Here is a 20,586-nt window from a genome sequence, read left to right on the forward strand (position 1 = left end):
TTCTAGACTGATTCTCATTTATGGATGTAATAGTGTAGCTGGTTTGTATGTAAATTGAGTCTTGCTGAAAATTATATGGGGCTTGTATGATTTAGTTTTGTATGAGATGATACTTTAGCTTGTTATGGCTGAGTAGATAATTTAATCTCTGCCAAATTAGCTTCACCCTACTCCTGTAACACTGAATAGAAAATAGTTAGGGGAACAATCTGAAGAAGATCAAAAGCACCGTTTAAAAACATTGATGTGAAAGACAAAAAAAAATCCCCGTTAAAGAAGGGGGGGGTCAGAAGGAAAGTTTGCTCTAGTTTGAGAGGTGGAGAGAACTGTTCTGTTGGGTGTGCCATTTGCATTCCTTGGAGATCACCAGTCAGACGAGCTGTTGCCACTTCAGTGTAGGCTAGCCATGTCCTTTCCTGTGATTGGTTACAGCTGTCACCTTAAAAGGAGGGGATTGCAGGGGTCCAGCTGCATTCCAGAACTGTCACGAAGGCTTGACAGCTAAAGGAAGCCCTGGGGGAATAACATGTGTAGAACTATAGAAAAGTAAGATTAAGACAGTGAGAAAGAACCATATATAAAGGAGACAAAAGTACACAATGAGTTTATACAGTCAGGTCCATAATTATTGCCATTCTTGATAAAGGAGCAAAAAAAGACTATAAAATAAATAAGACAGATACTGAGCTATATTGTATATGCATTTTACACTAATACAACTTCTCATTTAAAGAGACTTTGTTCAAGTTTTACACTACACATTGATTCAAACTCATCAAGCTTTGATTATTTGAATCAACGTTTCACACATTTTGGCAGACAGGAATTCCATTTATATCTTCTAATCTCTGAATAATATAATTTCCCACAAAAAAAATGTAATGATAAACTAGGAGCGCTTCATATTCCTGATTCAAACTACAATGACGATTCCTCTTGACTTTTCCCATTCAAACTCAAATTGTGGAACTGACTCTGAAGATACTGGATAATTGCGTGAGTGTCAAATGCCCTGTAGTCTGTCCCTTTAAATGCTCCCAAATCTTTAGCTCGGCAATCAGTAGTTCTGTCATCCTCAGGGACGGACCCGATGTTACTGGTAGTGAGCGTGTCTGGGTGCTCCACTATTCTGTGCTAAACTTAGCTCTGGCAATACCTCTCATCACACTAACGTGCTTTTGGGTTACAATGGAACCGGTGAATGGTGTAGAGTTACCACCAATGGAGCTGGATTGCGATTGGAACACTGGCCGAACAAGGTGAGCATGTACAATATAAATCCTATCTTGAACACCTACTAAGACACCAATCCATTGACAAGATCCCATGTCTCTTTTCTGTAGCAAACGGTTACTGCTAATGTTTTGCACTGATTCTTCATTTCGATTTTTCAGTGTGCACAGTGTCTACGATTGTTACATTTGAAACAACGGTTGTCCCTTACCGTTGGCAGCCTCGTTTATTTTCTTGAGCAAGAATGATTCATGCATTTAGTTATCCTCTTGATATCTGACATGTGTACATTGTGCTGCTTTCCAAAATAGGCTTGAACGCGTGCATGTTCTGATTGACACGTGTGCTTGGAGAAATACCAGACTCCACTGACTTTATTCACTCCACTCTGTCATTTTTAGATAGAAATTCTTAGCTTCTGGAGCTCTTTTCTCTCTTTCATTCTGTTACTCTACATATCACCTTGGCGTTCTTCTGTGTCACCATGGGCAACTATAGCTCTGCCCTCACCGCGGGTAAGCCAATCAACCATTCTCCAATCTTCTCTTACGTTCCTTTTTTTTTTTACTCGTTTTAATTTAGTGACTCAAGAATGGAAGAATGCCTGACAACGTGTTTTTATGATATTCTGTTATTTTACTTAAATGACCCCCACCTCAAATTGAGCCTTTAAATCAAATAAACTGTGTCTAATGCCGTCTTGGTTTTTTTTTTTTCTCCCTAAGACATTGAAGATTTTGATGCTGTCGTTTCGGTCACTGAGACGCTGAATCAATTGGCAGCACACGTGGAAGACGAAAGGTTTCAGTCACAGATTCTGTCATTGGTCAGTATATTTCTGAACACCGATATCTGATATGGTTATTATTGTAGAGTAGTGCAGCATGTGATAGGGTTGTTGAGTCTCTGAGTAGCTTGTCAACTACTCACAGATCTGTTTGTGTCCCGTTTTGTCCTTGAGTTAAATGTAACATTTTAAGCTGGCAGGCAACCCAAGCAAGCATGCATGTACATTTGACATGTGCTAGTGAGTATTCATAAAGGGACTGAAGTGTTCAATATTCTGTAGGGACACAATTAAAATAACCACCTGTACGCATAACAGGATATGTCATTTAAAAAAGTATGAAGTCCTCATCTCCTTTCAATACTCATGTTTCTTTCTCTGTTTGCTGTTGGTCTCAGGCTGCTCAGTCTAACCCTGACTTACAGGAAGACGTACAGGTGGCCCCTACACAGGAGGGAGAGGCGAAAGAGGAGCTGGACCTCTCCTCTGTCATATCCCACATCGGCACCCAGACAGCACCTATAAACACCACTGTTTTACCTGTAAGTCCATTTTCACCTTACTATGCTTGCTGCCCAATGACTATGTGGAATATAGAGTTGCTTATTCAGCCTCTGTTGCGTTGGTTTAGACTATCAATTGTTTGTGCTGTTATGATGCGTTGGTGGACAGGTGATTGAAAAGAAGCCTCACCGCCCTCCAAGGCACACAAGGCTCTCCTCTTCATCATCCACTGTTGCCAGTGTTCCCCACCCCTTCTCCACCCTCCTCCCTGGGGCTCTCTCTGCTATCCTGCGTGTGACCCTGCCCCCTCACCTCACCTCTAACACCAAGCCCAGGAGGGAGCCAAGTGCCCAGGGCCCACTGACCCTAGAACAGCTACAGACAGAGCTCCGGGACCTGAGGGACGAGGTAGAAATGATGAAGAGCCAGCACAAGTAAGTCTTTGTTTATCTTTGCGTGTAACTACAGTATGTCTTGTATTGTGTTTTCCAAGTGTGCCTCTGATTTAGGATTTCTCTTCTCTGATAGCAAAGAGATTCAACTGCTGATGAATGAGTTGGATGAGGAGAAAAGGATTCGTTTGTCAGTACAGGTACTGTGTCTGTCAGACATCTACATATGATCCAAGTACTGAATATATTTAATTTTACCTTTATTTAACCAGGCAAGTCAGTTAAGAACACATTCTTATTTTCAATGACGGCCTGGGAACAGTGGTTAACTGCCTGGTCAGGGGCAGAACGACAGATTTGTACCTTGTCAGCTCGGGGGTTTGAACTCTCAACCTTCCGGTTACTAGTCCAACGCTCTAACCACTAGGCTACGCTGCCGCCCCATATCACTCTATTGGAGATATACCTAACAGAGATTATGTTTACTGACACTATTAGGGGAAAATGGGGTTCTTCGTCCGTTGCCATAACTCTTTCTGGGTTCCATGTAGAAATCTGTGGAAAGAGTTCTATATAGAACCCAAGGGTTCTACCTGGAACCAAAAGTAGTTTTTCAAAGGGGTCTCCTATGGGGACAGCCAAAGAACCATTTTAGGTTCTAGATAGCACCTAATACAATGTGTAGGCATTGTATTCTAGATCAATTTGATGACCAACCTTTCCTGACTTAAGACTAGCTCTGTTTATTACAGTCCAAATTGATGTAAATGGTTGTAATGATTTCTTATCATTGTGCTGTGCTTGCTTGCTGTTCCCTCAAGGTCTCATGTGTGTCTTCTTGTTTCAGATGGAGGTGGCACAGATGAAGAAGCACAAGTCCAAATGAGCTGTCGGGCTCAAACAGCATGACATCCCCAACAAAGTTTGAACAGGCGGTAATCCGTCTCAGCCTCTGTTTTGGTTTAAAGACTATCAATTGTTTGACCAGTTTGTTGTGATCCGTTGGACAGGTGATTGGAAAGAAGCCTCACCACCCTCCAAGGCACACAAAATGAATTATCAATGATTTATGAAACTCAACAAACTATATAGTGATTGTTGAGAAGTTTAACTCATGAGCATCTTGTACAGAGACCTTTTTATATTTGCTTATTTAACTTTTTTTAAATAAAATTAAAACCAATCATGTTCTAAGTCTAGTGGTTTAAAGTACATTGTAATTTCTATTGTGGCTCTTCCCCCTTTTTTTTTTTTTTTGAATTGATTGACATTAAAATATTGTGGTTTATAGTATGGTTCCTCTACATGTCATTCCACACAGTGATACAATCATAGTACTTTTCAATATTCTTGTAATAAATACAAATCATCACACTCGCACTTATTTAAAATTCTCTGGACTCTTACTAGACTTAAGCCACTGAATACAAGGAGTTGACAGTGAGTAGCTATCTGGGTCAACCGCCTCACATGATTTATCCAGAGAGCCATCATATGCCCACTGCTGATTCTGTACATCGTAGATCTGCTATTGTCTCAGAAGTTGGATTCCTCACAGGGGATGGGTCTGAAGGTCAACTCTTTGTTCTCCTCCAGGATGACGTCATAGCGGCAGAGAGGCCTGTGTGTGTGACAGTAAAAGTAAGAATTTTGATGGGTGACATTCATGCAAAATTACAAGGAAACAATGACTTGACACACTAAAAGTCACAATGGGCAAAAGTCTGGAGATGGCATATGTACACACTCCTTGACTTTTCCCACGTTACGGCCTGAATTTAAAATGGATTACATTTAGATCTGTTGTAACTGGCCTACACACAGTACCCCATAATGTCAAAGTATAAGTTTGAACCTTTTTATAAAATTTAAAGCTGAAATGTCAAGTGTTCAACCCCAATGTTTAGGGAAAGTTTGGACTGTGTGCAATAATGGTGTTTAACATTTTTTTTGAAGGACTACTTCATCTCTGTACCCCACACATCCAATTATCTGTAAGGTCCCTCAGTCGAGCAGTGCATTTAAAAACAGTTTCAACCACAAGACTAGGGAGGTTTTCCAATGCCTTCCAAAGAATGGGAACCTATTGCTAGATGGGTAAAAATAAAGCAGATATTGAATATCCATTTGAGAATTAAGTTAATTACACTATCCAAAATGTGTCACTACACAGACAGCCAGAGAGGAAAGAAATCGCTCAGGGCCAATGGTGACTTTAAAGTTTAATGTATCAACATTGTAGTTACTCCACAACACTAACCTAATTGACAGAGTGAAGAAGGAAGCCTGTACAGAATAAAAATATCCCAAAACATACATCCTGTTTGCAACAAGGCACTAAAGTAATGCTGCAAAAAAATGTGGCAAAGCAATTAACTTGTTTTGGAATACAAGGTGTTATGTTTGGGGCAAATCCAATAACATATTACTGAGTACCACTCTCCATATTTTCAAGTATAGTGCTGGCTGCATTATATATATATATACACACTGCTCAAAAAAATAAAGGGAACACTTACATTGTGTTTAACTCCAAGTCAATCACACGTCTGAAATAAAATTGTCCATTTAGGAAGCAACACTGATTGACAATACATTTCACATGCTGTTGTGCAAATGGAATAGACAACAGGTGGAAATTATAGGCAATGAGCAAGATACCCCCAATAAAGGAGTGGTTCTGCAGGTGGGGACCACAGACCACTTCTCAGTTCCTATGCTTCCTGGCTGATATTTTGGTCATTTTTGAATGCTGGCGGTGCTTTCACTCTAGTGGTAGCATGAGACAGAGTCTACAATCCACACATGTGGCTCAGGTAGTGCAGCTCATCAATGCGAGCTGTGGCAAGAAGGTTTGCTGTATCTGTCAGCGTAGTGTCCAGAGCATGGAGGCGCTACCAGAAGACAGGCCAGTACATCAGGAGACACGGAGGAGGCTGTAGGAGGGCAACAACCCAGCAGCAGGACCGCTACCTCCGCCTTTGTGCAAGGAGGAGCAGGAGGAGCACTGCCAGAGCCCTGCAAAATGACCTCCAGCAGGCCACAAATGTGCATGTGTCTGCTCAAACAGTCAGAAACAGACTCCATGAGGGTGGTATGAGGGCCCGACATCCACAAGTGGGGGTTGTGCTTACAGCCCAACACCGTGCAGGACGTTTGGCATTTGCCAGAGAACACCAAGATTGGCAAATTTGCCACTGGCGCCCTGTGCTCTTCACAGATGAAAGCAGGTTCACACTGAGCACGTGACAGACTTGACAGAGTCTGGAGACGCCGTGGAGAACGTTCTGCTGCCTGCAACATCCTCCAGCATGACCGGTTTGGTGGTGGGTCAGTCAGGGTGTGGGGAGGCATTTCTTTGGGGGGGCCGCACAGCCCTCCACGTGCTCGCCAGAGGTACCGAGATGAGATCCTCAGACCCCTTGTGAGACCATATGCTGGTGCGGTTGGCCCTGGGTTCCTCCTAATGCAATACAAGGCTAGACCTCATGTGGCTGGAGTGAGTCAGCAGTTCCTGCAAGAGGAAGGCATTGATGCTATGGACTGGCCCGCCCGTTCCCCAGACCTGAATCCAATTGAACACATCTGGGACATCATGTCTCGCTCCATCCACCAACTCCACGTTGCACCACAGACTGTCCAGGAGTTGGCGGATACTTTTAGTCCAGGTCTGGGAGGAGATCCTTCACCATCCGCCACCTCATCAGGAGCATGCCCAGGCGGTGTAGGGAGGTCATACAGGCACTTGGAGGCCACACACACTGAGCCTCATTTTGACTTGTTTAAAGGACATTACATCAAAGTTGGATCAGCCTGTAGTGTGGTTTTCCACTTTAATTTTGAGTGTGACTCAAAATCCAGATCTCCATGGGTTGATAAATTTGATTTCTATTGATCATTTTTGTGTGATTTTGTTGTCAGCACATTCAATTATGTGAAATTAATTATATGAAATGAAGAATATTTCATTCATTCACATCTAGGATGAGTTATATTAGTGTTCTCTTTATTTTTTGAGCATTGTATATATCCTTTATTTAACTAGGCAAGTCATTTAAGAACAAATTCTTATTTACAATGACGACCTACCTTGGCCAAAACCAGATGACACTGGGCCAATTGTGTGCCACCCTATGGGACTCCCAATCTTGGCCGGATGTGATACAGCCTGGATTCAAACCAGGGACTGTAGTGGCGCCTCTTGCACTGAGATGCAGTGCCTTAGACCACTGCACCACTCGGGAGCCCAATGAGCATGCTTGTAAGCATTAAGAACGCGGGAGTTTTTCAGGATAAAAAAGCAACAGAATGGATGCTTCTACAAAGTATTGACTCAGAGGTGTTAAATCGTTATGTACATAAATGACATTCCTTCATTTTCATTACATTTGCAAACATTTCTAAAAACATGTTTTCACTGAGAGAGGGAGAGATTTAAAACATTTTTTAAATCCAGTTTGAATTCAGGCTGTAACACAAAATGTGGAATAAGTCAAGGGGTATAAGTACTTTGAAGGTATAGTACTTACAGTAAATAAGTGACACGTGAGAGAAGCCCTAGATGAAAGAGGGTACAAACTAACACTGACCTGTCTTTACGCTCCAGGTGTGTGAGACGGATGCGGAGCACTCGTAGTTTGAGCTTAGGCTGTAATGCATTCCTTGTAGAGAATTTGATTGAGATCTTGTAGACCTTCTGTATGTCCTTATCAAACTGGGCCAATAATCTGGTCTCTGAGTACTTCTCAAACTTGGATGCTTTACTGAAGGTGGAGAGAGAATGAAATGCTAATCACTTCCCCCCAAGAGTGTGTATATGTGTAGTTCTGAGAATGATACAGTGAGAAAATTGTAACTTACTGGTTTACTGTTGCCTCTGTCACCTCAGCACCATTGTGTAGTTTGATGGTGATGTAGCCCCAGCGAGTATCGTGGTTCCATGTTACAACATCCACCCTGTAGTTTGTCCCTTAGAGAGAGAGAGAGAAGCGTAATTTCCTCCGACCAATGGCCTACTAGAGATCTCATTACGTTTCCAATCTAGTTCATCTTGTACATTTCGCCTGATCATTGAAAATAAGTGGTTAGAAGATTAAAAACAGACGGACCAAAGCAATATTCCCAGAAAGTCTCTCTTTATAGAGGTCAAATGTGTATGTAAGCCAATGATTGTCCACTTACTGCAGAATGGAGTCTGTTTATTGGTGGTGAAGAAAGCCCTGGTTTGATTCAGTGGCACAAGAGTATCCTTCCACTCAATGCTATCATACCCTGGAACAACAGATAAAACAGCCATGTTATGTCAATGTGAAGGGACACTGTCTTCCAAAGATGGATTGGCCTTCACCTGAAAGAACTGTGTGTGATTCAGGAATGTACGTTAGCTTAATCAAGGCACTGATGTTGGCGAGTTGGCAAACTTTTTGTGATTACATGCGATTAGAAAAGCTTGAATCTAATGGAGAAACTCATGAATCTAATGGGAGTTAGAGAGTAACAACCAAAGACTGGGCATCCGGCAGGTTTGAATTGATCACAGTCCATGCAGCGTCCGTCCAGGAATTCAGTGTAGGAAGAGCATGGGAAGGCCCTGATGTTACAGGTCCGGTTAATGGAGCCCAGATAGAGGAACACTGATCTCTGGTGGTCACACTTAAAATAGCTGGACCCTTGGAGAGTAGGAAGGGGAGAGGACATAATTCATATGTTTACCGTCACAGGAATGAACTATGCGATACACATGTCCTACGTCTCATTTGAAGGACGACATCTTCTGCAAATGGGATTTTTGAATGATCTCTCTGGCTAACCAGTTTGATTGTTATGCCTGTCTTACCAAGATACTTACCTGAGAAGATGGTCTTTGGACAGCCAGGCTGGTCGGCTCCACCGTTAGGATAGAAATCAATGTGGCCCAAAGGCTTCCTGAACCCAAATGCTGGTAAAACAAAATGAACACATGAAGATACACAACAGAAAACACAATAATAGCCGATTCCCTTGGTATTCAGTGAACGCCAAACATGCAAGCAGAGACCCATACATACCGTCCATGTCTGTGTGCACCACGTCCACAAACTGTGCATCTGTGGGGTCCAGGCGGTCCTCTGGGGGGTTCCCAGTGAACATAGGCCCCGCTGGATCTAGAGCTGATCAGGTCCACATCAGATCAGAACATTTGTAGGATAAATGTGTTAGCTTGCACTATTTATAATAAAAGCGGGGAGGAATGAGCAGAACATCTATTCCACTGATTCTAACCTGTGATCCTCCCAATTTTTCCATTGAATTTGGCTCCAACAAAGCCTGAGATGTGAGCTCCAAGACTGATTCCAATCATATGGATGGAACTAAGAGAGGCACCATTCTCCTGAAAGAGACAAAAATAGGCTAAATAAATATTAAGCTGTTATTACATACATAATACATGTGGCCCTAAGTATGGCCCTAAATAAGTATGCAAGATACAGTATTCAGACTAAGCACCCACTCCTACCTGCATATTTCTGATGAAGGCAGTGAGGTTGTCTGCTGTATCGTGTGTGTAGGTCACAACTTTCAGGTAGTTGACATTGGTAGCTCCGCGGTTCCAGTCCACCAACAGGACGTTCATGTCTCCGCGGGACAGCAGCTGCTGTGTGACGTCATGGATCCAGACGGGCGGAGCGCCCGTAGGACGGTAGCCATGAATGATAAAGGTGGTGGGTTTGGTGACGTTGAACAGGGGCTGGGCTGACAGGTTGTGGTGGGACAGCTCCTGACCACAGATAAGATTAGCTCTGGTGTACAGCAACAGCTTCACATACAGGCTGGTCCCGATGATAGAGTGATGGAGGCCCAGATCAGTGAACACATCACATTCATGGGCTGAAGACGGAGTAAGTCAAAGGGAAAGAGAGAGAGAAAAAGAGTCAGAAAGGAAAATCACGGTCATTGTTGAATGGGAAGTTCCAGAAGTAGTATTTCCTGTCAGTGACTGGTTTCACTGTGCGTATGACCACCACCAAAAACCACTCTGGCTAAACAACCTATTTTAATGATGTCTTAAAGTTTCCAAAAGATCTTCCAACAGCTGGGGGAGTATTATTTGATGTCCCCACCCTAGGTTTTACGCAGTTAAAGTGTGTGTGTGTGTAAGTTCACCATACCGCTGTATATTGCAACAGATCCCAGCAGCAGTGCCAGGCACCACCAAAAGGACATCCTTCAGACCTGCAACGAGCCAGTTATAAGACTATTGTTACAATGGTTAGTGGTTACAAAATGTTACAAAAACAGGGTGAATCTCTTTCTCCAACTATTTTAAAGCAACACTACTTTTGTACATTGACATGAGGGTTATGCTCGGCGACCAGTTGACTGAGCTGAATATCTCTGTCCCTCTCTGTGTTCCCATTGGGTGACTACGGTGTGTTTGTGTACTACCTGACACGATATGGTGCATTCCTTTCACTGCGTCAATGCAGTACTAGGTGCATAAGGGCATGTCTGAACTCATAGAGTAAGCTCTTAGAAAATATGGGTCCAAAATGTTTTTTTTCAGCTGTCCCCATAAGTTAATTATTTTTGGTTCCAGGGAGAAGGGTTATTCAAAGGGTTCTCCTCTGGGGACAGCGGAATAACCTTTTTAGGTTCTAGATACCATTTTTTTCCCTAAAAGTGTATGCAAAGGATATCAGATTTCAAGATGGGGGAGTTCTCTAATGCAAGTGAGCTGTTTTTCATTGGAACTGGAGAAATGAGAAGTATCCTCTATTTGGAAAGTCACCCTGTCATCAGAAAAGGTCATGGATATTAGCAAATCAGTACTCTGGTCATGTAAATTGACTACAGATTAGCACTAGGTCATTTACTTGGTTGTCTTCTGTAGCGTGTGATCACCATCAGTGTGTGGCTTTTCTCGTTGCTACAACAAAATGACTGAAGAGAAGAAAGGCATTCTTTCAGACTCATCCCACATTTAACCCTTTTTATAAATAGTGATAGGTGTTAGTGATGGGCAATGATAAGGTAAATCTATATATCCGTTGAATTTTCTTGATCACATCGGTTTGAATGAATAACATTACAACTGTATAGACTTCACATCCACAGTTTGTGAAGTTTAGACAACTCTTTACTAATTGCCCTTTGGGCCAGGTATCAAATGTTCTGGAGGCCTAACCTTCCTAATCAGTTTGGATACAATGGGAAACCTGTTGATGGCCCATCAGCAGGCAGTTAAAAAACTAAATTAAGAGCCTTTGAGAGGATTTGTGCCTGCTGGAACAGTCATGTATGCCCTTTTACATAAAAGTGTAGGTCAACTGTAATGGAGGACTGAAAAATGTACTTACTATGACTGAGATTTGTGGTTGTTAGCACCTAGCTGTTTTAAGATGAAGTTGTTCTGGATAAGAGTTTCTGCTAAATTACTCAAATGTAAACGTAAATTGACTTGGTGGACTGTATATTCTTAGGTTTGGGATTGCTTAATGGGTTTGCTGATCAGGGCACAGATGAAAGACAGGTGGATTACCGTTGAGTTGGGTTGAATTAAGACAAGGATTCACACGGCATAGGACAGAGCACAGCACAGCACAGTAGAATGTAACATGGGTTTAGTCGGCACTTATGGGTTAATGGCTTGATTGACAGCTTTGAGTGTCAATCAACTTCTATGTGGCTGTGGTTTGGGTGTTTGCCCCTGGAGTTGGTCAGAACGCAATGATGGCAAGACACTTGAAGGATAACAGTGGCCTATCATGGGGGGGCTAAGCGGAAAAATCTGAAACAATCATGCATTTTGTGATAAACAAATACTAAATTTGGCACAGATGTATGCTCCCTGAAAAGATTTAGATATGAAGCCACCCGAGATTTGGCCCTTGGGGGTATGGCAGACATTTTTCAAAAAGACAGCAGGCAATAATATTATTTTACAATTCAGGAGGACTGTTTTGAGAAGAAGGCAACAAATTTGTCACAGACCTCTCTTAATTCCCATAGAGCACCCAATTTCTTCCTTTTTGTTTACAAAGCCCCTTTGCACAAGCTTCCAACATATCTCACTTCCCTGTTAAAGTATAAAAATACAGGGCACCAAACCCATTCACAGGGGAGGCAGGTAGCCTAGTGGTTAGAGTGTTGGGCCAGTAACTGAAAGGTTGCTCGATCAAATCCCTGAGCTGACATAAAAATCTCTCATTCTGCCCCTTTTATTTTTTTTAACCTTTATTTAACTAGGCAAGTCAGTTAAGAACAAATTCTTATTTTCAATGACGGCCTAGGAACAGTGGGTTAACTGCCTGTTCAGGGGCAGAATGACAGATTTGTACCTTGTCAACTCAGGGGTTTGAACTTGCAACCTTCCGGTTCCTGGTCCAATGCATCTGCCCCTGAACAAGACAGTGTTCCCCGGCAGGCCATTCTTGTAAATAATCATTTGTTCTTAAATGACTTGCCTAGGTTAAATTCCTTTTAACTCTTGAGGTCTCTACCAACCTAGTTACCCTTTAGTTTTAACGCCTCCATGTTTGGAATAATTTAGAAACCTCATCAAATCTTGAATCCCTGGTGCAAATAGAGCAGTTTAGAATGCTGATGAGGGATGAATTCACTGAGACCTGCAAATGTTTTGGTTGATTGTGGTGGTTTATTAGTGTTGTTGAGATGTGGTGTGTCTGTATCTGCTGTATCTTATAGTTACTTTTTGGCTGCTTTATTGATTCATCATGTTGTGAGTTGTTTGTTCACAGGGCACCATTGTGAATGAGACCATGGTTTCAATTGGGCTCCACTGAATAAATAAAATATATTTAGATATGGAGCCACCACGGATTTGGACCCCGGAGGCCGTGGCAGCCATCTTACAAAATGGCTACTGTCAGTAATATAATGGTACAGTTTTGAAGACCTTTTTTTATATAAACCAAGTTTGGCACAGAGGTAGATGTATGTACTATATTGTATGTATGTATATTGTATGTAAATATTTCAATATGTAGGTACCACATTTATGGCCCCTGGGGGCCGTGGCAGCTATCTATGAAAATGGCTGCCAATAGTACCATTATTTTATAATTATTTTAAGATAAAGGCTCTAAATTTGTCTCCACCACATATTTTGCCCCTGGGGGCTGTGGCACCTTACACAATGGCCACTGTTGGTAATACAATGTTACAATTCTGAAGGCCTTGTTTGAGATAAACACACTAAATGTGGCACAGAGGTAGATTGATGTACCCCGAAAAGATTTAGATATAGACCAACCACAGATTTGGCCTGAGGGGCCGTGGCAGCCATCTTACAGAATGGCCACAGTTCAGTTCAGAAGGCCTATTTTCAGATAAACACACCAAATTTAGCACAGACAGATACACTGAGTGTACAAAACATTAAAAATGCCCCCCCCTTTCCCTCAGAATAGCCTCAATTCGCCAGGGCATGTACTCTACAAGGCGTCAAAAGTGTTCCACAGGGATGCTGGCTCATGTTGACTCAAATGCTTCCTACAGTTGTGTTAAGTTGGCTGGATGTCCTTTGGGTGGTAGACAATTTTTGATACACACAGGAAACTGTTGAGCGTGAAAACACAGCAGCGTTGCAGTTCTTGCCACAAATTGGTATGCCAGGCTAGGGGTGTGGCGGTCACGAAATTTCGTCAGCCGGGGATTGTCAAGAAAACAACTGTCGGTCTCACGGTAATTGACCGTTAATTAACATAAACACATTTAGCGTCGCCTGGCTTCCACACAGGGCCTACAAGCCACTGATGACGACCGTTGCAACATCTGCATGTTAAAAAGTCTAATAAATCCATGTAATATAGCCTACACCTTCACAATAAATCCATTATTTATTTTAGACAGGTCTAAAGAAGCATGATATGAAGAAAATGTCATCTATTTCAGAAGAAAAGAATAGCATACTCTGAGTTGTCCTTATGTTAGGTCCTTATGTGGCTATGCCTTATGGCTGTGGGGTACACTTGTTAGTTTAGCAGACAAGATTTGCTTATAATTCTGTGGCATTATTTTATATTATAGTATGAAGAACACAATTGAACGAAGCTGAATAAAATATTAATATTTTCCAAACGATTTGAGGGAGTGTGCACATGTGGCTATTCTGTGTTGAGCGGTTAACAAATAAATAGATACTCCTATATACTTAATTTGTCACGGGCGTCGTAAGAAGTGGACCAAAGTGCAGCATGGTGAGCGTACATATTCTTTTAATTTATGTAAAATATCACAAACAAAACAGGGAAATGACCGTGAAGCTTACAGGGGCTATAGTGTCCCTAACAAAGATAAATGCCCACAACTACAACAGGGAAAAAAGGCCGCCTAAATATGACTCCCAATCAGAGACAACGATAGACAGCTGTCCCTGATTGAGAACCATACCCGGCCAAAACAAAGAAATACAAAAACATAGAAAATAGAACATATAATGCCCACCCAAATCACACCCTGACCAAACCAAAATAGAGACATAAAGTCTCTCAGTGATATAATTTAGAATGATTAATGCAACTTTAGTTGTTCTACAAAGGTTGGGCTATATGTTTAGATTTTTAATACATTGTAAGGCTGCATGGTGAGACTCTAAAGTTGCTTGAGTGCTGCATTGTACTTTTCTCCCTCAGCGCTGCACAATTCGAAGCGCCTCTCCGCACATGGTTCTGTCACATGATCGGATCTTTCTCACAGGCTACAAGTGAAGACACATTGGGGACGCAACTGTGCACGTCCTTATCCAAATCCGAGGTGCATATTGACGATTTCCTCAGCCAACAAGATGAGTATGCCTAACGAACAGCAAAAGCACCAGTCTAGGTCAATCTACTATCCCCCATAGTACAAAAGTTGAGCTATTCTATTCTGTGCGAGAAATAGATATTCCAAACATAGTCTGAGACAGTTGTGGGTGCAATAAATCCCAAATTAATACAACCACAAGCATAAAAAAAAAACATTTTTACGCAAGGTGGCCGACGCAACAGAAACAAACATTTAACTTCAAATGTTGATAAACCATTAAGCTATTTCTTGAAATTATAAGCGCAACAATGCACACATGGCAGTAGGCTATAAGCGCCAATATTCCATTATCCCAAAACACCATCATCAAAAGTGACTGCAAATGCGATTATGCATGTAATGTTTTTATTATAAAGCTGAATTTTTAGGGTGAAAATTATATTTCCCAATCCTGAAACTCACAAGCTGCTTATGTATGCCAGTTAGGCTCTAAAACCCTTGTAAGCGGTTAATGTGCTTCATTTTAAGAAGTTATTTGGACACTTTGGGCTAGGCTACATGAGGTGTGCGACTATGATTAGAAAAATATGCTTTTCCTGTGGTTAATTCTCATGCCAGACAGGTAGGCTATACTCCTGTTATAAAGACAAACAATGTGCTTAATATTAGCAAAGTTAAGAAATAAATATAATAAGCCTATTCTATAGAAAGCTGATGGGATCCTCCTATTTTTAGTAGAGGCCATCACTTTGTTTTCTCACACAATTCCATAGCCTATAGAAATGCTGTGCAACATGAGCTCATCGATAACATTTGCATTGATGTCAGAGTGATTAGAGGGACAATAGAGTGCTGAGTAAAAGGCAGTTAGCAAGTTCGGTATGTTACGAATGACCATCAGCAGCATCAGAGCTTGGAAAAGCGCAATTACAGTGACTTAATGGTCACCACGAATTGCCTTCATGACTCATGACCACCAGTGTGGCGGTAATATGGTCACCGCAACAGCCCTACGCTGGCACCTAGTACCAATCCCTCTTTAGTTTCCTCCCCTTCATCTACATTGACTGAAGTGGATTTAACAAGCGACATCAATAAGGGATCATAGCTTTCATCTGGATTCAGCTGGTCAGTCTGTCATGGAAAGAGCAGGTGCCCTTAATGTTTTGTACACTCAGTGTATGTACAGTATGTACCCTGATCTGACACTTTTTAGACATGGAGCCACCATAGCTTTGGCCCCTGGAGACCATGGCAGCCATCTTACAAAATGCCATTGACACCCAATTAGGCTAGATGTTATAATGTATGTTATAGTTTAGAGACCCTTGTGTACATATCCTAACAACTTCATAACACGCCTGCCATTGTTTGATGTACAACATTGGTTTATGTACATGAATACAGGATATCAGATGCGATCCAAAGCCATGAGTTACCTTTGCTTTATAGCCCCTAGTCAATTAGCTGGTTAATTCCAGGGCTTTTGATGTTGTACTCATCTCTTTTGAAAGGGTGTATAGTACACCTTTACTGGATGCTGCCTCAGATCAGTCACCACCAAAAGTCCCAGACATACTAAATTGTGCCTTTAAATTTGTTCCAATTGCAGAAATTTCAAGCTACATAAATGCACCAAAGATGGCACAGAGGTAGATGTATCTAAAAAAGGCCTTAAGAAATGTAACATTGCATTACAGAGTTGTAATTTTGAAAAATGGCCACCACTGACCCCCAGGGGCCAAATCTGTGTTTCTCGATACCTACATCTTCTAAGAATCCATAAATCTACCTCTGTTCCAAATGTGGTGCCATCATCTCATAATGGTATTGCGGCAGCTATTTTGAAAGATAGTTGCCACGCCCCCCAGGGGCCAAATCTGGGGTGGCTCCATATCTAAATATTTTCAGGGTATATAAATCTACATTTGTGCCAAATTCGAGGCTTTTATGACAAAGTACATGATTGATTTGCTAAGCTGCCCCACTGATAAAGGTACAATATATACAGGGATATGGCTTGATCGCTGGGAAGGCTACAAATTGATTGTACCACTGATCTATAACTATGGATGTCGGAAGGTGCTTGCGGGTGTGCTGTGCATGAAGTGACGTTACATCTAGAGTGAGAACAGCAAGGATAAACCGATATCATGATATGCCATGCTCAAACGATATCGATATCATATCCAATTATTGATATTGGTGCCCACCACTGATTGGCATACACATCAGCACAGACACCTTCCCCATTAGCAGCATGGATGCATGCGCATTAACATTGCATTCTTTGGAACTCAGTTTCTTCCATGTTGCCTCGCCCTCCCTTTACAGTTTCACTTTGTGTGTGCATGAGAATGCCATAGAATCTATGTTTTTGTACAGAGAGAGAGAGAGAGAGGAAAAACAGGTTTCCGACAATGACACCATTGACCCTGTGACAATGATTGCATGGTTGTCAGTGTGAATCCTTGTGGGTGTGTTCAAAACTCTCATGGAAATGTGCATGGAGGCTGCTGAGGGGAGGACGGCTCATGGTAATGGCTAGAATGGATTCAATGGAATGGTATCAAATCAAATGTATTTGTCATATGCGGAAAACATGGAAACCACGTTCGATATCATTCCATTGACTCCCATTCTAGCCATTATTATGAGCCGTCCGCCCCCACAGCAGCCTCCACTGGCACTGAGCTATATCTGAGTTCTCACCAAAACAAAAAGTTAATAATTCACACAAGCAGAAGACGAATCCCTGTCACATGTTGCTCACAGACACATCTTTATTTCTATTATTAGACTGCAAGTGTTTACAAAGGAATAAAAACACTGAGAAAATGCAATTCTCCATACTGTACAGGCTGTAGCCTGCCAACAATCCTCTCCATTACACAAGAATACTTCAGAAGAAGCTATAAAGGGAGAAATATAGGGAGTGGGAGAGAGACAAGCAGAGAAGAACTGACATTGTGGAAGTCTTACCTTGTTACCTTGAGAGCGCTAGTTCCCCGGACTCAGTGTGTCAAGAGGTCCAGACTCTTCATGTTTGCATAGCTGTGTGCCGGTGCTCATTCCAGGAAGTGGACAAGGTGAGAAATCAGAGTAAACTCCCACTGTTCCCCGCCTCTCTCTACTCCCACAGGCCTGACCACACCCCCCTGCCCCAGGACATCTTGAATATAAATGACAAATTCCTACTCTGGCTGGGCTGATAGCCAGTTATTCTCCAAGCAGGTAGTAGAACAATCAGAACTGTTCTTGACATTTTGACTTACCTTTCTACTGCTGTTGTTGAGTTCTATTTTCCACATCCTGAAACTCTTGTCAAAAGTTGAACATTGAGCATAAGGAACACAGAGTTATTCTGGAGTAATTCTGTTTTTTTCTGTTATAATTTTGGTTTGCAATCAACTTTAACTTTTGATCATTAAATGTTTAGCACGGGATAAACCTTTTGCGCTACTGATGGGCAGATTGTCACCTGGACCTTCGGATAAGCAACAGCGCCCCCTAGTGTTACAAATTGTGTACCTCAGATGTCGCAATGTACTGTTATTGGCATCCTTTTTACGGCAAACGCCGATCAATGTAATTTTGATCTAGCAGCAGGTTAGGGGTCTTCAGAGCTGGTGAAATTTAACTCAACAGGTTCCGAGGACCATTATGCAGATCCAAAAAGAGGCAGACAAAACTGTCTTTGTGGCTAATTTAGGCAGTTCAGCTAATGAGGAAATTATTTTCGAGCTATTTTTGCAGGTAGGCTCCTATTTTCCACAGGCTCAAAAACTTGACGAAATAAATGGCAATGGATGTGTGGGTGAAATAAAACCACTAGCGTTTACTCCAGCTGAGCTGTCTGTCTGTCTGGGTGTAATCATTAGTCCAAGCAGTTGCAACTAAAACGAGAGTTTCTATTCGACAAATTGAGGTATGTCATCCACCGTTTCGTTCTTTTTTCTTCCGTTTAAGAAACGATTGCAACAGAATTGGCATAATGAATACACCCCCTGGTGACAGTGGTTGCAACCCAACTAAGCAGGTCTTGCAGTTGGCTCTCTCTGTCGGTGGAAGTTAAGTTATGTTTTCAATTTAAAATACATGTTGGCCAAATTCGTTTCTCTTATGTTTCATGCGGTAGTGTCATTGATTTGATTTCTATCAAGCCAAAGCACTTTTTACATTAAATGTGAAAAACATGCAGAGATGATAAGATTGAGAATCAGGATAAGGCCACATCCAGTAATGTTGGTGGCCACAGGTGAAATGCAACAAAAAGGAAGTTGCACAGCAATATAATGTCTTATCTGTAAAAAATAATTCATTATCTGTGTCTGGTGTTTCACTTTTACATCGTGCCTTGTTTCATACCACCAGGCTGGGCCACTGAAGAAGGTCACCATCGCCCGAGACCGCGAGGGTCGCCAAAGGTCATATGGGTTTGTGTATTACAAGCATGCTGAAGCTGTACCCTATGCCATTGCCTTGCTGAATGGCACTTGGCTCTTTGGCCGTCAAATCAGGCTGCAGTACGGCACCGGTAGGCCAGTGTTTTGTATCATCATTAAGAATTGCAGCTTTCAACTCACACATTTGGACTTATGACGTTTGCAGAGCAGAAATTTAGCATCAGGACATTTCCAAAACCTATTCATTCATAATTTGCTCTGTACATGAAGCAGGTTGTGTTCTTAAAGTAACTATTGTTTCAGCTACTTAGGGATATTAGTGCCTTGTATATAGGTAGGGTGGAGGTTTTTAGGCCCTCCCCCTTGCCCCCCTGTAGGTAGCTCCCACCAGGATGGGGGATCTGGACCTCAAGGCACAGAGGATGACCGTGATGACCCTTCACATGACACACCCAGGTGAATCGGGCCAGACCATTTTATATCCGAGCATCTTCGTTTTGGCTAATGTTATGAACAGATTGTATCTAATGCTTGACCGTCTGTTTATTCTTCTTAGTATGAACGTAGGCCTCCCAGAGTCATCTGTGTTCCACTTCACAGGGCGTGCTGATGGCAGCGTCTCCTGCCAGGACAAGTTACACTGGAGCAACATGGTGAGGACTCCCTGGGAATTAGAGGGCAATATTTTCAACATTCAGTACTTTGAATGCATTCAGTTGTGCAACTGACTAGATATCCCCCTTTCCTTCCCTTGTAAAACAAATAAGGTGCTTGACTAGCAGTTTTTTGTTGTTGTGTGTTGTAGGTGCGTGGCTACCCTTCTGAGCAGTACCCTCTGAGTATCACCCCTCCTCAGCCTCACTACTATGTCCCCCCCGTCACCCTTGTGTCCCCCTATTGCCCCCCTGCTGCCCTGGCCAATGCCAGGATATCCCCAATGGGCCCTTACACGACCCCCCCTGTCCCAGCCAGGGTCAGGCCCTCCTGCTCCCCCTGCCTCCCAGCTCTACCCAGCCCAGCAAGCAGACAGCTCACCAAAGTGAAGGGCCTAAGAGGCAGACAGCTCAGCAAGGAGAAGTGGAGACTGCGAAGCTACGCAAACACAGACGAAGTAGGGAGAGCAGACTGCAGAGGCACAGGAACAGATGCAAAAAGTGAACACATACACTCAAATAAACAATTAGCATTGGTCATCAAGTTTAAACGTGTAGCATACGCTAATTACTAAGATGCCCACAAGCTGTGCGGTTGTGGGGATGGTCATTTTCTCAGCTTTACAAATGCACAAACGCTATACAACCATTAAAGACCGGCTGCTCTTAAATATAGCCCACAGTATTCCTTTGAATATTCCTGTACAAATATATGTATATATCTGTTTACGCAGTTTTGTTTCATATGCCTCTGACTGTTTTTCTGTTTCATCGTCTGGTGTGTTTACACCAAATAAATTGCACATTTCCTAAAGGAACTTAAATGTTTGGCAATTTTGATTTATGAGTTCAAGTGATTTTTA

At 42.2% G+C, this 20,586-nt stretch overlaps 3 protein-coding genes across 6 annotated transcripts; 2 read left to right on the top strand and 1 right to left on the bottom strand.

The window, feature by feature from the left end:
• The first annotated feature begins 3 nt into the window (after positions 1-3).
• si:dkey-71d15.2 (SH3 domain-containing kinase-binding protein 1) lies at positions 4-4,104 on the top strand. Of its 2 annotated transcripts, none has more exons than XM_046316966.1 (7): positions 4-1,259; positions 1,635-1,748; positions 1,959-2,059; positions 2,419-2,562; positions 2,693-2,958; positions 3,053-3,116; positions 3,764-4,104. In XM_046316966.1, exons 2-7 carry the CDS (start codon positions 1,718-1,720, stop codon positions 3,800-3,802), a joined length of 645 nt encoding a protein of 214 aa, XP_046172922.1. In that variant the 5' UTR covers positions 4-1,259; positions 1,635-1,717; the 3' UTR covers positions 3,803-4,104. The 2 variants fall into 2 exon arrangements, with proteins under 2 accessions (XP_046172922.1, XP_046172914.1); XM_046316958.1 differs by having other exon boundaries at positions 1,732-1,748.
• On the bottom strand, positions 4,062-17,755 carry lipia (lipase, member Ia). 3 transcript variants are annotated; one of them, XM_046316932.1, is made up of 11 exons: positions 17,647-17,755; positions 10,065-10,128; positions 9,413-9,783; positions 9,178-9,286; positions 8,964-9,065; positions 8,765-8,854; positions 8,418-8,585; positions 8,098-8,187; positions 7,777-7,885; positions 7,506-7,679; positions 4,062-4,537 (listed from the first exon to the last, which is right to left on the bottom strand). In XM_046316932.1, the coding sequence occupies exons 2-11, from the start codon at positions 10,117-10,119 to the stop codon at positions 4,453-4,455; spliced, it is 1,353 nt and encodes a 450-aa protein (XP_046172888.1). In that variant the 5' UTR covers positions 10,120-10,128; positions 17,647-17,755; the 3' UTR covers positions 4,062-4,452. The 3 variants fall into 3 exon arrangements, with proteins under 3 accessions (XP_046172888.1, XP_046172904.1, XP_046172896.1); XM_046316948.1 differs by having other exon boundaries at positions 17,655-17,725; XM_046316940.1 differs by lacking the exon at positions 17,647-17,755 and adding an exon at positions 10,770-10,836.
• Positions 17,756-18,215: 460 nt separating this feature from the next.
• rbm11 (RNA binding motif protein 11) lies at positions 18,216-20,537 on the top strand. Its single transcript, XM_046295997.1, has 5 exons — positions 18,216-18,420; positions 19,039-19,201; positions 19,448-19,526; positions 19,627-19,723; positions 19,876-20,537. The coding sequence occupies exons 1-5, from the start codon at positions 18,328-18,330 to the stop codon at positions 20,296-20,298; spliced, it is 855 nt and encodes a 284-aa protein (XP_046151953.1). The 5' UTR covers positions 18,216-18,327; the 3' UTR covers positions 20,299-20,537.
• The last annotated feature ends 49 nt before the right edge of the window (positions 20,538-20,586 follow it).

Source organism: Oncorhynchus gorbuscha, linkage group LG02, assembly GCF_021184085.1.
Source record: "Oncorhynchus gorbuscha isolate QuinsamMale2020 ecotype Even-year linkage group LG02, OgorEven_v1.0, whole genome shotgun sequence".
Classification (NCBI taxonomy): domain Eukaryota; kingdom Metazoa; phylum Chordata; class Actinopteri; order Salmoniformes; family Salmonidae; genus Oncorhynchus; species Oncorhynchus gorbuscha.